The sequence below is a fragment of the Orbicella faveolata genome, unplaced genomic scaffold (assembly GCF_042242905.1).
Source record: "Orbicella faveolata isolate gen_17 unplaced genomic scaffold, um_ofav_v1 contig_46, whole genome shotgun sequence".
Lineage (NCBI taxonomy): Eukaryota > Metazoa > Cnidaria > Anthozoa > Scleractinia > Merulinidae > Orbicella > Orbicella faveolata.
The window spans coordinates 20,945,001-20,961,479 of NW_028301576.1; the positions used below are offsets into that span (position 1 = coordinate 20,945,001).

Consider the following 16,479-nt stretch of genomic DNA (forward strand, 5'->3'; position numbering starts at 1 on the left):
CAACATACATTTTGCCCACAGTGCTAAGTCCCATCTTCAGGTTCTTTTTGTAATCTAAAAACTTGAAAGAATTTATGATGTCACCAAAGATCCACTCCACAGAGGTGCGTACTGTACTCATTGCTGTATTGTATTCATCCATAAGTGGTGTAAGATGGGCTTGTCGAAATGGAGCCTGGAGGTGAATGCGGAGGGGATATGCGGGATCACCGTAAACACACATAGGTGTTCCGGCTGGTGACAAGGCAAATCTCCCTAGGTCATTTAACAATCCAGAATCGGCAAGCATCCCAGCATCATGTTTACGACCCTCTGAAATGCAAAGAAAAGGGTTTAATAAAGGTTATTTTAAAAGATAAAAGCAATAGTTCATCAAAGCAACTATTGTCTCACAAGAACCCTATACATAGGAAAGAATGGTTTTCATTCTGTTTCTCTAGTTAAATTCGGACTAATCAACAGAGAGCCCCATGTGGTATTTCTCACCTGAAAGTACTGACACACTTGTGGGGCCTGAAAGGGTAGAGTTTGTGAGTTCTGGGTTCTAAAATAGGGCATATATATTTTTTATTTATCATTAGTACAGGCCTTAACATCGAACTTTAAATTGATTATCTCTAGGCAAAGTTAGTGGCAATCCTTAGCTTTTTGTGTGTGTAAGACTTGTACTATAAAGGATCTAGAACGACGCAAATGAAGTACTCACCCACTGGTCCAAAGATATTGCCAATTAATCCATTGGGCAAGGTAACTGACTGAAATTTCAGTCCATGCACTCTCCTATGTCCATTGTACACAAATCTTTGCCCAGTACCAGGTCTTGAAATTGGCCGAACTGTTCCATCTATAAAACCAAAGCAGTTTTCCAGTGGTGCACCTTTCCTTGATACTGCTTCAGCATATGTCTGAAGAGCAGCGGGCGCCAGGACGTCTCTGTTCCAATCTGTGACCAGATGTGAGTGGGTTTCATAGATGTAATCTAAGACCTCATTTGAGATCAAACTTAGGACAGATACTGGACGTGGAAATCGAGGAATTATATCGCTGTATCGACAAGGATAGCTTGTCCGCCTCAGTAGCAGGCACAGCCCTTCGAGGCCATCACATAGGCTCCTTTGTCTGCATTTGATCACAGGAGGAATTTGTAATACATCTGCAAGTCGGGGCAGATCAGCCTTCTCTATTCGAAATTCCGCCTTGCAGTCAGCTTGGCCCATATCATCTAAGTCGAACTTATCATACGACTCCTAACTGAAATCTGGATTTTTCGACTGAAAACAATCATAAAGTAAAACGAATTCTTCATCAGAAATAGTGTTCTCGTTGTGAGATAGCAATAGCAGATCTCGGATATTTTTAAACTTGTTCATTTTTAATTAAACGCTTAAAAGGAACTCTGGAAAGATTTTGCTCAGCGATGGCCGTCTAGTGCCGCCGCGACGTGAAGGAAGCTGCTAAAGGTTTGTATTTGGCGGGAACAACGTCGTTCTCGATCCAGACCCTCTCGTACACCGCCGTTGCCGTCGCTCGAAAAATACGAGTTGCTAAAGGTCCTAATGAACAGGGAAACGCGCGCACTACCGGATGTAAAGTGATCACTTCCGCTGCGCCAGTTTTAGCTTTTTTGCTTTATTTTTTGTTTTTGTACCATATAATAAACAACTTAATAACCTCGACCGTTCGGTCGTTACGGGAAAATCTCAAACCTCGACCTACCGTATTGACCTCGCTATCGCTCGGTCAATACGGCAAGGCCTCAGTTTGAGATTTTCCCGTAACGACCTCACTCTTGGTTATTAAGTAGTTATTAACCTACCAACAATAGATTTCCATGTTTTTTTTATTACATGTACACATCCAAGATTTTCATCATCATCTACGGGCGAATGCTCTAAATGGAAAGAAAACAAGTTTCGTTCGTCGTCTTTTTTCACTGGATGTTAAATAACGAAGTTTTCGCCGACGGAGGGAGGCCCACATCTTCTCGTTCAGTATACTGCATGACAAAGCGAAATAAGCGACCGAAGGGATACGTTGTGAAATGGTTCGCGTCAGCCAGTTTGTTACCCTGTAATCATTCATGTATGAAAAAAGAGTGGTGCACTTCAACAAACTTCAAACTGTCTGCCAAGAATGGTGGCAAAGGAACTTGTGAGCTAAGCAAGCACGACATCTCTCTCATCAAAGAAAACACAGTCTTCCACGAACAACAAGGCGTTACATTTTCCATGCATTTCAAGGTAAATATAATTATCATACCCAGTAGAGAACCTTCTTGCGATGTTACATTTATTTATTTTAACCGTTGAATTCTGTGACGGTCGACGACTCAAATTCGTAAATTGAAGACGGGTGAAGAATTAAGAAGTATAGACTGAAATGGACATAGCGACTGAAGTTTTTCCTTGATTAAAATTAAATGTGGCGACTGTAATCTAATCTACTTTAATCACAGGTAGCCCAAGCTCGCAAATGCGCGTCCCTATACATATAGTATTCGAAACATAATGATTTTAAAACAGCACAAAGTTCCCTTCAGAAATACGTGTGAAGCAATGAACGGTCGATAGACCGTAAATTAAAAGAAAACGGTAAGTGAATGAATGTCACAAACCACAATAGGCGTATACGCTTGTCAACCCCATTTTTTACACTGATAATGTTAGTTGGAGCAAATATCCGTTCACTCACCCCGAGTGCGAGTAATATGAACAAATTGATAACGCGACCTTCGCATATAAACGCTTCATCCGACGACTCTCAGTGGAACATTTTTGCTATAATTAGCGGCCTTTTAGTCCATATCAGTGTAGATAAACCTCGGATGAAGGACAGGAACCCAAACAGTGGCGACTCCAGACCTTGGGCTAAGGGAAGGGGGGAGGGAGGTAGTTTTGTTTTCCTTGCCCTGGCGGTTTTTCTTCTTTCTGTGATTTCGTCTTATTATAACCCAAAATGGGGGCGAGGACCCCCGGGTCCCTCCCCTAGTTCCGCCGCTGCCAAAGAAAAACTATCGTCCGTAATGTAAGCGGAATTTCGAGGCCGTTGGAGCATTTGGAACGAGTTTATGGTCGTTTTTTAGATTCAATGGTGATGCGAAAGTTAAGTCAATTATATTGTAACTTAATAGCAACGATTAAAATTATGGTATTTAGGGCGAAAAGTGTTGTCTAAGAGTATTGTTGTTAATAGTTGGCAAATTTACAAACTGATCTTTGCAAAAGAGCGAACATCGCTCCGTTTCGTGCTCAAGGTCGAGGGTCCACAATAGGGTTCTCAGATCCCGCTTTCTCGCCCATTTTCCCCGTTAATCCCGCCATCCCGCTCTTTTTAGCTTGGGAATCCCGATCCCGCCTACTTTACAAAGACGTTTCTGCGGTAATGATTAATTTGTTATATTAATAATTAGTTTAATCATTAACACAGAAACTTTTTAAAAATAGATATCGCATAAAATATCAAAAAAAAATTCAATGGGTAGCAGATAAGTAAGCACAAATGATTCTAACGTCTCTTTCTGTAAACGGTTTATTGTTTTGTTTTCTTTTGTTCACGTATCAGTGAAAGAAAAAGTTTGTTCATTCCCATATTCAAGGGATGGCCGATAAACGCACTTGACAGTTTCTTTTAAAGCTTTCAGCGTCTTCACTTTCCTTGAAATCTGGGCTCAGAACTTTTCTTTCCGAATGAAGGCAATCCTGCTCGAACATCCTTTTCGTAATATATGGTGACGGAATTCGTAATACCGCATACTTCGTTCGGGAAATCGCTATCACCGCCATTCGGTGAGGCCATCCTGGCCAAAACAAGCCATGCGCTCTGGAGAAGGTCGAAAGACTAGAAAAAGGAGAAAGGATTGGGGGGATTACAGACCCAAGCATCGAAAATGTCGGAATGGACAGATGTCATTGATGTCAGAGGTAAACGCAAATGATAGCTTGCGTAGCTTGGCGGTTTAATTAAGCATTTCTTTAACGCGGCTTTGGCGCTCGTTACAGTGCGGCTTCGCCTCTTAAAAAGCGCCAAGCTACGCAGGCTACACAAATAATCGCAATAGGACTCAAAGACCTCATACAGTCCCATGATACTAACGTAGTCAAGCGATAATAGATACGTTTAACAGAACCTGACAGGGTACAGAGCCGTTAATTGCTATTCATTACCTGAAACCTGAGACAGCTATACGTACAAAAGGTTCGTTTCTGCCAGCTTGTGGTTTTTGCGCTGGTCAATAACAATTTATGAGGTCACGTAGGAATTGAAATCCCGTATCCCGCTCTGTTCCCCCTGCGAATCCCGCATCCCAACCCCATAAAAACATGAAATCCCGCTCCCACTCGTAATTGTAATTCCCGCTTCCCGCCCCTGTTTTCAGCTCAAATCCCAAATATCACGGCGAAAAAAAGCCAAATCCCGCATCCCGCCAAACCTATTGGGAATCCTCAAGGTCCGGATCCGAGAAAACAAAATTCAAATGGGAAAAGACTTGAACGAGCTATGAATGGTATAGTAGAGAACAAAGGTTTTTGAGCCATTTTATGTTTTAAAAGCTAATGCGATCACAAACATCATGATTAGTTTAGCTGCTCAGTAAAAGCAAGGCAAGTTACAACCTCGTTCCTCGCTTGCAATTAACAAATACTGATGATTTGATCTCAACTTCCAGAAAGTGCAACGCCAAGGTTTTATTTCATTATTAATTTTTCAAAATGTATCAGAATAACATTTTCCCTGACGGCCGTGAACGTTCCTTGTTAATAGAGCATATTCACGCGACGTTCCGTCAGTCATATTGGTGTTCCAAAACAATGTAACGGTGGCCATGCTGGTGTACCAAAACAATCGTGTAGGAGTTGAACTCATTTCTTAAGTAAAACTTTCTTTAGTTCCAATAAATTTGCATGGCTGCCAGCCACTTGAGTGAAAAGACTTTATGGGCCATATTCGTATTCTCGGTCTTAGACTGGAACTAGCTTGCAACTGAGGCAACTGCGGGGAGTCCTTTCAAATGTAGATGACGTTAGCCTTGTTTTAAGGATATATTCCCCCGCATGAGCCTCAATTACAAGCTAGTTCCAGTCCAATACCGAGAATACATTTGGAATATGTCAAGCCCGTCAAGTACAGGTACTTTGCTAAGCACAGTTTATAGCGTTTAAATTTATCGCCTCCTTGTTTTATTGGAAGCAAAATATGAAAGAGTTTGATAAGTGTGCAGGTGATTGTCTACGCAATCAGTAAAGTCTCTCTTGAAGATATCATTTCAATAGTAGTTTTTCGCATTACATACAATGTTTTGGGATAAACAAACCCCTGGTAGCGCCTATATGTCTTTCTTAATACCAAATAAAAGCTAAAACGCAAAAAAAAAAAAAATTCACATCTAGCACAGGAGGAAATTTTAGACAGCCCATTTCCGAGTTGATCTAAGCCTCGCTATCAAAGCGAGGCCCGGTCTACAGCCATTCATGTGAAAATGAATTTAATTTTCCTGTTACGTTAATGAGGTCTAGCTCAGTTTCATATGAAAGGATGGACACCAAGACTCGCTTTGAGAAAGAGGCTAAAATTAATTCTGAAATGGCCTATTTAGACACACTTATCAATAATGAACCAATGCTAAAATTAATATTACTTGGCCAGTGACCGCACTGATGTTTTGCATTATTTCCTTAAGTTGGTTGAAAGCTGACAAAATGCCGCAAAGATATTGGTTTTTCGATGTGTCAGTTTAAATGAGGCCTGTTTAGTCTTTTCGATCGTATTAGCTACCGGGGGGGGGGGGGGGTACATCCAAAAAAAATTGGTGGGGGTGTGCGGCCCGCTTCCCAAAACCCTTATCCTATTTAGGACCAAAATCTGTGATTTTCTCTACCCTATTTATGAGCTGACTAAAAATTCGATTCCCTGTTTATGACAAGTGCGGCTAACAAAGTTGCCTTAAACATAAGTTGGGAAGGGCTTTTGCTTATGATCTTATCGATAATGGTGAAAAAGTAGCTTTTTCTAAACAACATACCCAATTGAAGACTAGAGCACAAAAACCATACCCTATTTACGACCAAAATGGCCAAAATCGATACCCTATTTACGATCAAAACGGCTGAGAAACCATACCCTTTGGGGCCGCACATACCTATATAGCCCATATAAGGGAGTAGCCCCTCCCCCACGGGGTGGGGGGGGGGGGAATAAAACCAATCCAATCATTGTATGCTACTTTTTAAATTTTTTCTGCTCGTTTCGTAGCTCGCGGCTGACACATCCCATTTCCTTCCTGTTTCGGGAAGCAGCCCTTCAAGCGAAATTTAAATCAAAAAGATACATCGGTAGACCATGATATTTTTAAAGCATGTGTAAACTCATACAGTTCAGTGTCTCATATTATATTGCCTTTGGAACGTTTTTCTCTTATAAACACCATTTGTACCTTTATATAAGTTTTAGGCGGGCCAAAGCATCTCACGGTTTCCGGTTCAAATGCTCGACTCAACTCTTCTAAGCAGACATACACTTCACTTGATTCAAAAATTGCAGCCAGTTATTCCGGTATACGTCGGAACACGTTGACGCAATTTTGCAAGGTGGTGTTGATCTTGAATAGTCAGTGAATAAATAAAGTAATTTTCAATGAACGATCTAGTTCCTATGGATTCCTCTTTCTATCTACGGATGTGCAGTTTCCTCTCAGACTGTTTCCTGCATCTTCATCTTTGTGAGCCGGAAGGAAGGAAAGGAAGAAAGAAAAATCAATTATGTTACTTTGGGAGGGAGGTTGGTAAAGCTAAGGTTTTAGCTATACAGTGTGAGGCTCTTATAAGCGGATGCCCTCGGGACGCGAAAAAGTGTCCGTAACTGGAGCTGGCCACTTACGAGAATGGTTCACGTAAGCGTCTACTAGAGGTGGCCATAGTTAGTAGAGGGACTATGAAGTGGCTGACGGAATTTCCTTTCGAGTGTCCTCTCACGGGAGTTAAAAAAAAAACAAACAAACAAAAAAACAAAAACAAAGGAGAGTCTCAATCGTAAGCAATCAAATCGTCCACGGCCGCTTACGGTAATCAGCGCTTAAGGGAATGAGTAAATACAGAATTTGAATGGGAGTTCTAAAGGGGTTTTTGTAAACTGAGGCTGTCTTAAGTAGAGTTGTCAGCTTACGAGAATCAGTCCGGACAGCTTCCGCTGTATTGAAGTCATTCCGAAACAGTACACACTCAATCTGCACCTCCTATACGGATATTTTACAGTCTTGTTATCTCGAGTAGCAAAGTAAATAAATAAATAAAGACTTAACTCTGTTCACGAAGACGTTCTGGGTTATAGCTTATTTGGTAACCCGGTTCGACTGTGGCCGCACTAAGAATGTAAGTAATGATAAATTTATTTTTGGAGAGATTTCAATCGTTTCGACAAATAAATCAAGCCACATTTCGGTTTTGTTTTGTTTTGCTGTTGTTGTTTTTTTTCGTTTTCTTTTAAAGGTTGCATTACATAATCAGTACCCTTGTAAATTCCATTATCATTTTGGATCCATTCTCCTTCACTTTGCGTTATTTTCCTCCTTTCTAGGAAAATAACGAAATCCAAGATATTTCGGGCGTAAGAGGTCATGCGGCGTAATGCATGTATGACGTAATAACCAAAAGGCAATCCGCATGCTGTGGCGTTGAGGCTGAAGGCCATTTATAAATGTTGATGTATTGTTACAATGAAACTCCAAGGGAGTGGTAAGGGTGCTTACTAGTTTGAACGTACGTGTAAGTGTTAAAATTTCGACAGCTGAAATTTGATCAACAGCTATCTCGATTGATCATTATCATGACTGTTGTGTTTTGTTTATTTGTTTGTTTGTTTTTAATGAGTGGTCTTATTATGATCAGGCAAGACTGGAGTAAACCTCTCATTATTTCGCTCTTCATCTAATCCGTTCAGCTTATTTGTTTTTCATTTACATTTTCTAGGCCATCAAAATTTCTTCTGCTATGTTCGTCCATGAGGTTCTCTTCCTTTGAGAGGTGCCTGTACAGGAATATTGAGGGAGGTGAATGCCGGCTTCATATTCAGCCGCGAAAAAGCTTGGACGTTTCCTTGCGACACTAATAAAGCTATAAAGAGGTTATTCAGTGCAGTCATGCAACAGCGTCAAAATCATAAAATTTATTTCCCACTCTTTAAACAGCTCACAAATACTATATATTAAAAGAACGTTGAATGAATTTAGAACTGATTCCCTTTAAATCTAACGGATTTAACTACGCATCATTCTTTCCATTTTCTTCCCATTGTTTAATTATGGCATTGGACTTTGGAAACAATCAAAACTTTCGTTTCAGTTTTATTCACAGCTAATGTCGCCTCTCAAATCGTCAAAGTTGATATGACCCCATCCACTGGAACTGGAGTCAATCAGTCGTACGCGTGCGCGTTGACCAATAAAAGTGCCGACATCCCAGGTCTTACTCGTCATGGTCTCACTGCATCTACCAGTGTCTTTGTAGATAACCTGAAAGAGGCAGCTGATTTAATTCACAGTAAATTTCAGGCTTTGCTCGTTCAAAAATACATACGTACAACGTGATATTCACCCGGCCTCAAGAGTCCTCACGGGCCCGATGAGGATGAGTGAGTGAACGTGATATTTAAGGAGCTATCCCTTAGCACCTAGTGCAAATTGTGCAAGCTCGAAATGGTCTGTGAATGTGTCTATCAAAACTTGTATCTGATAAAGACGTTCACAGGCTTGGCTAAATATGACCCTTCTTTAAGACTACCTTTATTTCAAATTTTAACCAGTCGAGTTAACGGGTAAAGCCAACTTTGGAATTTCTTGACAGAAATCCTCTGTTTCGTTTTGTTGTTGTTTACTTCAATAACATTGCAAAATTAGCACCTTTCTATATTGTAGCACATTTGGGATAAACTTCCCGTGAATTCACGTTATTTTTTGAGTTTCTGAGTAAATAATCGGACGGCGTCATGATCAAAAAATAAATCTTATTGTGAAGCGAGCTAAATCTTATTTAATTTTGACAAGAAGGCAAGGTGACGAATCCTGCAATCTGATAGGTTCTTAGTGCTGTCCGGATCTTCTATCTCTGCCGACGGTCACGCGCGCGATGTGAGTGTAGGAAAGGTCAACAATTATGAAAGCGATTTGAGAGAGAGAAAACAATAAGTCATTTACCGGCTTAGTGTCGATAAATATGGATCCTTGCTTTTCTTCACAATCTGGAACCTCTGCACCCGCTTGTCGTTTTGACGTCCAGCAGTTTAACGCAGTTTTTTCAGCCTTAAAATTATTTGTTCGCGCTATGTGCTAAATGAAATCTGCATGGAAGGATGAATTCTTTTTATCTTCATCTAAGAAAAGTGGGGGAAAGTTGTTTTTTGTGAGGCTCTCATGGAGCGCACACTACCGTCCAATAGTCGCTAATGGGCGCACTATTTAAACAATAGAGTGTTTTTTTTTTCTGCATGTTATAGTTCACCACTAAATTTCCTGCGAGTTGGTTTAAATTGATGACGTAAGGCAATAGTGTTCATCAGCGAAGAGACACTATCAGCCCATAGTGCCCGTCCGAGGAAAATACCCGGATGGATAGTACTCGTCCGTGAAAATTTATCTGTTTTCTTTTTCAAATTTTACATTTGGCTTTTTACGTTTTTCATCCACAAAGTTGAAAATAATTCAATACGATTTTTGAACTGGCGCGTAAGAAAATTTAGTGGCGAATAATAAAGACAATAGATTAGACTTAATTGGGGTCAAGTCTCCCGTTTTGTGCCGACGTCCAGTTCTCCCGCGATTCTATCCGAACGTTCAACGTTCGAATAAAATACGTGAAAATGGAGGGCTGTGAAGAGTCTAACAAATAAATGAAGACATGACAATAAAGTGTTTATTTCTTGGAACTTTCGGTCTGACAGTTGCTCCTTGAAAATGTGATGCTCTTAAAACTAGCAGATTTGTTAAGAACACGGATTTAAAGTAGAAACATACTGCCTACCGTGTTGTCGATGATCAGTTCTGCGCGAATTTTGTTTATGTCACAGCCTCCACCAATCAGGAACGAGATGTAATGGCCCGTGATGGTGAAGTATGGGGAGGTAAGAGTTCCTTGGGGTCCGTCTCCTTGAATTTTTCCAGCGGGAGCTGATTTGGAGGGTCGGTTTTCGTATCCTCCAATCCACCAGTCCCCTTGTTGACTCGCAGGTTGTCCTTTGTTCCGAGCTGTAGGATTATCACCATAGGTAGGCTGGTTATTAAACGCTGTACCAGTCCTCTTCCAGTCATCGATTCCATCTTAAAAGTCGAACTTGCAAGCTTAATAAAAATAATGAGATACAATTGTTTTCTTTCTACTTCCAAAAACTGTCATTCCGTTAACCAGATGTTCAGTTTCAAGTATCAGTCAGCTAATCTACGTATCTTCATTTCGGTTCTGTAATTTGCACCTCAACAACAACAACTTTATACTTATGACTCGCATATTTACAATTTTAACACCTCCTATGTTTGGTTTAATTCTCACGATAACATTACGGACCTATCTACATAGCCATGCAAAGCCAGGACAGAATTTCGTTTAAAATCATGCAATGCTTGCCTGGAAACTGAAACGGCTGTAGCGGAGTGTCATCAGCTAAGATTCACGTACTTTGACCGCGCTTCTGTGGCTTGCGGAGAAAGCTGGAGCAGGAACCGGAGCAGTGGAAGTGCTCACCTCTCACCACTGACCAGTATGGCCCGGTTTCCATTCTGACCCGGTGTCATATGCGGGTTACGTTTGTTGTTAGTCCAATTCGACTAAGGTAGAGGATTTGCCTGAAAACAAGCTAGGGCTGATGTGGCTTCGTTTCTAAATAAATTTGCAATTTATCTTGCTCTAGTTGCATTACAATGATAACATCACGTGAAAACTAGCAACAGAATTCTATCCCGCAAAACTTTGTAAAACCACGAGACGTAGTTGGTGTTAGGTTGCACATTGGACTATAACGTTATCTCCTTGCACAATTTCGGCGTAGCAGTAGAAATATTTTTCTTTTTTGTCGTTGGCAGGTCGTTCGTTCGTTTGTTTGTTTGTCTGTCTGTTTGTTTGCTTGTTTGTTTGTTTGTATGATGTTAGCCTCACTTAGCTTGAGTCATGCCTTACCTGGCCTTATGATCTGTCCTATTAGACCCTTCATTGCGCTTTGTTCTTTCTTCAAATCGTTTACCTCCTCCAGCAGCTGGTTGTTTAGACTGCACAAGTCGCACTGTCCGTTGACAGTCGCAGAAAGAGTTACGTCTCCAGCTTGAAACAAAATAAGTAGAGAAAACATCTGAACAAAGATTCTCGTCATCATCTTGATCATGAAGACAAGTGATGCATTGGCCTCTGTGCTGTCGGACAGGAATTATAATCTCCCTGACCAAAAGTAGACATGCCGTCATCAGCAACATGAACCCGACCAATCAAATCGTTTTATGTTATTAGGCTGTGTCTTTCATAGCTCACGCGCTCGCTGACGTCACGAGCCACAAAGATGAAGCTTATCATGTGGGCTTAAGTGGTTTCATCACATGTTTCTCAAATCTTCTAATTTCAGGCATCATGCAACACAACACAATACAATGAAAATTTATTATGTAAAATAAAACTTCAAAGGCTGTCCCCATCGAGGACATTCCTTACTTAACTCATACGATCTAAAAATGATAAAATGTTATGAATACAATTATAGGTACAGTTCAAACTTATGACAAAAAAGCCTTCTCAGTTTACCTCTAAAAATAATAAAATCATTCGCTTCCGCTATATGCCTGCAAGGTCCAAGCCACAAATGGGAGAGTTCATTCCCTCATATCAGCATAGGTTTTGGCATCTGTTAATTTTCTTCACAGATTCTAAACTCTGTTATTTGTACGCTACTAAAGCAGAAGTGTTTTTTTTTTTCAACGACACATCGTGAAAATTGACACGGACTGTATAAAAATATTACTGAGCATTTCGCAGCACTTGTGCGCCATCTTGTAACTTGCCATAAGTGTCCCGTACAAGAAATAAATCCAACCCATCAGTATTCGCGGCCAAACTGAGTGTGTATGGGTTTTATGAAAAAATGTCCACGATTTATATTATCAGCTGCAGGAACGCAGCAAACGTTTTACCAACTTCCTGACAATTCTCAGAATTCTGTCACAGCGTATTCTTAAGTGCGTTTAATGGTGACAATCTGTAATAAGGGTTGAAAATTTGAAAGGCTGTGGGAAGCAGAGCTTCGATCAAGAGGCGGCTTCCATCGCAGTTACAGATATCCATTGCATTGCATAATCATCCTAGATTTAAAAAAATAGAAAAATTCAGAAAATCAAACCAGCTGATTATTTTAAAAATAGAAATATTTTAAATAATCTCGTAGAAGGCGGTAGATATCATGAAAAAGCACATAAATATTGTAAGTCAGAGTTTTTTCAGGTCTTCCCTACTTTCGTTGGTTCACTCTTGTCCGAAAAAATTTAGCGGCATCGACATGTCACGGAGCGCAAAAAAGAAAAACGTTCATATGTAATTTACCCTATCAAGCGGTCTTGGTGCGAGCCCTGGCCGGGGACATTGTGTTGTATTGTTGGACAAGACACCTTATCCTCACATTGCCTCTCTCTACCCAGGTGTATAAATGGGTACCGGCAAACTTAATACTGGAGTAACCCTGCGATGGACTAGCATCCTATCTAGGGAGGAGTAGAAATACTCCCAGTCGCTTCATTCTACAGAAACCAGGACAAGCTTCGGTTGTATCGGGGCTGCTTTTCCCGACGTACGCAGACTTAACCTCCCTGTCCCGCTAAACCACCTGTTCTGCAGACTACACATGCACTCTAAAGGCCACTTGATGCCGAAAGATTTAGGAAGCTTCATTGTCTTCATTTAGACAAACGTCTGAACAGCTTTCGAAAAGGTCTAGTTCCCGAAGAAGGTGTCACTGTAAGATCTTTTTCGAACTCAGCGTGTTTTCGATATTCCTTTTTCTGTTTTTTAATTTTTATATAAAAGCGCCAGGATTTCGATGGCGATTTAGGGAAGATGACATACTAGAATGAGAAAATACTTACCTTACCTCTTACCCCAGGATTTATTTATGTTGGTAAGCTACTGCTACAGTCACTGGCAGATCACCTCTTCAAGGGGTGGCGAATGGTAAATGCGAGACTTTGCGAGACGGCGAGACAAGCGTTTTTCTTTGCGAGCCCGAGACATTTTGACTTTTTAGATTGCGAGACCGAGACCTCAAAGCGCTTTGAGTGCGAACGCGAGACGTTCAGACTCTTAAAATTCGAGCCCCAAATTTAGTTGAGAGCTGGCATGAGCTTGTACAGCCTCAAGCCAGCTTCTTGGAACTGACTGGAACTGGAAATTCGATTGTAACACACTACCTTATGATATCCTAGAGAAAGATAACTGTTTGTCTGGCGCCAAAACGAACGTTGCGGTAGGTTTTGTACCTTTTTGTGGAATTAAGACAATTTAGGAGAGGTAAGGATTAAATTTTTCTCAGAAAATTTGTAAGTTGCTTCATTGAAATTCAATATCAAGTGAAGCCGGAAGACGTCATTTATAAAAACAGATAAAGGAATGAATTGGGACTTCGAGTTCGAGACCCTTGGCCTTGCGAAAAATCGAGACTCCTAGACAGCTTCGTATAAAAATCGACACTGCGAGATGCACATAACGGCTAAAATGCGAGGCTGCGAGACCCGTGAAATTCGACTAAAATTTTGCGAGACCGAGAGTTTGTGAAGGACCAATCGCCACCCCTTCTTCAAATCAAGGCTGACTTAGTTTCCCTGTAGGGTAAATACCCGTCTTCTAACAGTTCCATTTTACAATACACCTGCTTGTTCTTGAGACTTATAATGACGTCGTTAGTAGCTTGTGTTCCAACAATGAGAAGTGCAAGCAAGCAAAAGCTCTCTGCTGTATGTTTTACTCCAGTCATGAAGTAACGCCAAACTCAGTTTAGTTCCAAAGTTTATTTCCCACAGTTTAAAAAGCTTACAAATAGTATTAGAAGCCCCTGTCTCAAAATTTCACCTCCCACATTTCATTACGTTCTTCCTTTCCCATTTCTTACAACTATTAAAGCATGGAATGACACTTTGCAAATGAGCAAACTTTCTTTTCAGTTTGGTCCACAACTCATGTCGCCTTTCAGATCATCAAAGTTGATGTGACCCCATCCACCAGAACTGACATCAACCAGTTTGACGCGTGCGCGTTGACCAACAAAAGCTCCGACACCCCAGGTCTTACGAGTCATCGTCTCAGTACATTTCCCGGTAGCTGATTTGATAACCTGAAAATGATTTGCGGGGTGCGTCACATGAAAACTATAGTACTAACCTACAGACACACAGGAAACGCAGCAGTAATGACAACAGAGTTAAAATCTGGAAAGGGAACATTTCACAAAGGAAGTTCCCCGTGAACAGACGAAAACCTTCCTCTAGACAAAAAAGCTTGGCACAATACTTTTACCATTTTTAAACTTGAAGCTTAAAATTTTCGCATTTTCTCACGAGTATAATTTTTTTAGCGCTCTTTGCTTTATTTTCTATTTGACATTCGCCCTTTTTTTGGTATGGCGGTTTCACAGCCAAAGCATTTTTGTTCAGTTCTTTTTTAGATAAAACATAACTCACTTGCGACAATCTTCTTGCATCCAGCTTTATCCTGAAGCATTTTCTCTTGTTTGAAGCTGGCATATAAAAACATTACTGAAAAAGGACCCTACAAAACTGTTCTTTTGTTTTTAAGTATTGCATAGCTCGGAAGAACCTGAGTAACATATATATATATTTAACCGAAAATTTTTCTGAATCGATTTTTTCCTGTCAGTGGAAGCTTTTCAGGGCCAATGTTGACAGTCAGTAATCTCAGAAAGCAGACATCTTACATGTACGAAAATCCAAGTTATCAAGGAGTACTGGGTTTAACATTTGGTAACAGTGCTTACCTTGTTGCCAATAATCAGTTCGACTCGAACCAGTTTTATATCACAGCCTCCACCAATTAGAAACGAGATGTGTTTGCCCGTGATGGTGAAGTGTGGGGAAGTAAGAGTTCCTTGGGGTCCGTCTCCTTGAATTTTTCCGGCGGAAGCTGCTTTAGAGGGTATGTTCTCGTATCCTCCAATCCACCAGTCCCCTTGTTGATTGGCAGGAGAGGAGCCGCGAGCCTCAGAGTTGTCACCATAGGTCGGCTGGTTGTTAAACGCTGTTCGAGTCTTATCCCAACCGTGGATTCCGTCTTCAAAGTCGAACTTGCACGCTTAATTAGAAAAAAAAAATGAACCATAATGTATCTATTTCAAATCAATCAACGCGCGTATTTTCGGGCTATTTTCTAAGGTATTATATTAAATGCGATTCGATAGAAATTTTGATAAAATAACAGTCAACTGATCGGTGAATATAAAACTGCCCTGAAAACTGCGCACATAACAAATCCGTCTTAAAGTTTTGCCACAGTACTAGCTAAAATGTTAGGCGACACGCTGAAATAAGTCATGAGACAGACATACCTGGTTTAAATTTCTCCAGGGCATCCATCCTTCCTTCCCACAATTCTAGCTTTTTTTGTAGCTGACTTAACGCCGTTTTCACGTCATTTGGGTATTTTTACCCATAACATGTTTCTTTTGTTCCGATGTGTGCCGCGACATCTCTATACATATTAAAGCAGAACCACAGCTGCCTTTTTACCACTGTCGCCACAGTAAACGTTGGTTTTATACCCATTTTCGGCAAATTGACCTTGTTTTGCCGCAATCGTAGTTTCAGGGTTGGCGAAATCGTATGGTTCTCGAAAAATTTGCGTCGAATTTCACTGGTCTCGCCGACACTTTTTTTTTGCGGTTTTGTTTGTCTCGCAGTTATCTCGATTTTTTTACAAAGCTGTGACAATTTGTTTGTTTGTGTTTATAAATGCCTCTAATCAATATCTTTTGAAGTTTTGACTCGCAATTCGAGATCAAAAGTCAAAATATCTCCAAGAAAAACCCTGGTTTCTCCTTCTCGCATTTACCATTCACCGTCCCTTCATTTCATAATGCGCCAAATCTGAAACAGACAGTCAAACATATGAAAGCGGGATAGATATTAGCATAATTCAGTCGCGACATGAACGATTTGACAGTTTTTACTGTTTCGATGCAAACACGAAACAAAGCATCAGCTAATATTGACCGATCTATATGCCACGTCACGTAACTCTAGCCCCGCTTTAATAGGATGAAAATGCACGCTCACTCTGACATTACTAGGAAAATAGACTTTGTTTTGTGAAAGGACAACCATAACACCCTGTTTAGTTAGCCCTTGACCCAGAGTTTTTTTCTCTTGTCTGTTCCTTATTTGTGAATGTGAGCTGCAAACTGGCGAAGACGAGTCGCGAAGCAACGAGCCGGTGTTTTTTCCTCTCACCCTCCTCCGAC

The 16,479-nt window shown here is 40.7% G+C and overlaps 2 protein-coding genes and 1 pseudogene across 3 annotated transcripts in view; all 3 read right to left on the reverse strand.

Annotated features, from left to right (window-relative positions):
* The window catches only part of LOC149098826 (uncharacterized), a 1,452-nt gene extending 220 nt beyond the window's left edge, over positions 1–1,232 (reverse strand). Inside the window, exons 1-2 of the mRNA XM_089277042.1 lie at positions 707–1,232; positions 1–312 (exon numbers count right to left, since the gene is read on the reverse strand). The exon at positions 1–312 is cut by the window's left edge and continues 220 nt beyond it. Coding sequence (XP_089133168.1) covers positions 1–312; positions 707–1,217 — 823 coding nt within the window. The 5' untranslated portion in view covers positions 1,218–1,232. The remainder of the gene's footprint in view (positions 313–706) is intronic.
* Positions 1,233–8,138: 6,906 nt separating this feature from the next.
* Positions 8,139–12,013, reverse strand: LOC149098827 (uncharacterized; annotated as a pseudogene). Its single transcript, XR_016203432.1, has 4 exons — positions 11,986–12,013; positions 11,157–11,297; positions 10,008–10,324; positions 8,139–8,503 (listed from the first exon to the last, which is right to left on the reverse strand). The product of XR_016203432.1 is annotated as an uncharacterized LOC149098827 (transcript).
* A 1,989-nt stretch (positions 12,014–14,002) lies between these two features.
* On the reverse strand, positions 14,003–16,454 carry LOC110066903 (uncharacterized). The gene is made up of 3 exons (XM_089277054.1): positions 15,568–16,454; positions 15,001–15,314; positions 14,003–14,340 (listed from the first exon to the last, which is right to left on the reverse strand). Exons 1-3 carry the CDS (start codon positions 15,593–15,595, stop codon positions 14,167–14,169), a joined length of 516 nt encoding a protein of 171 aa, XP_089133180.1. The 5' UTR covers positions 15,596–16,454; the 3' UTR covers positions 14,003–14,166.
* Positions 16,455–16,479: the final 25 nt, after the last annotated feature.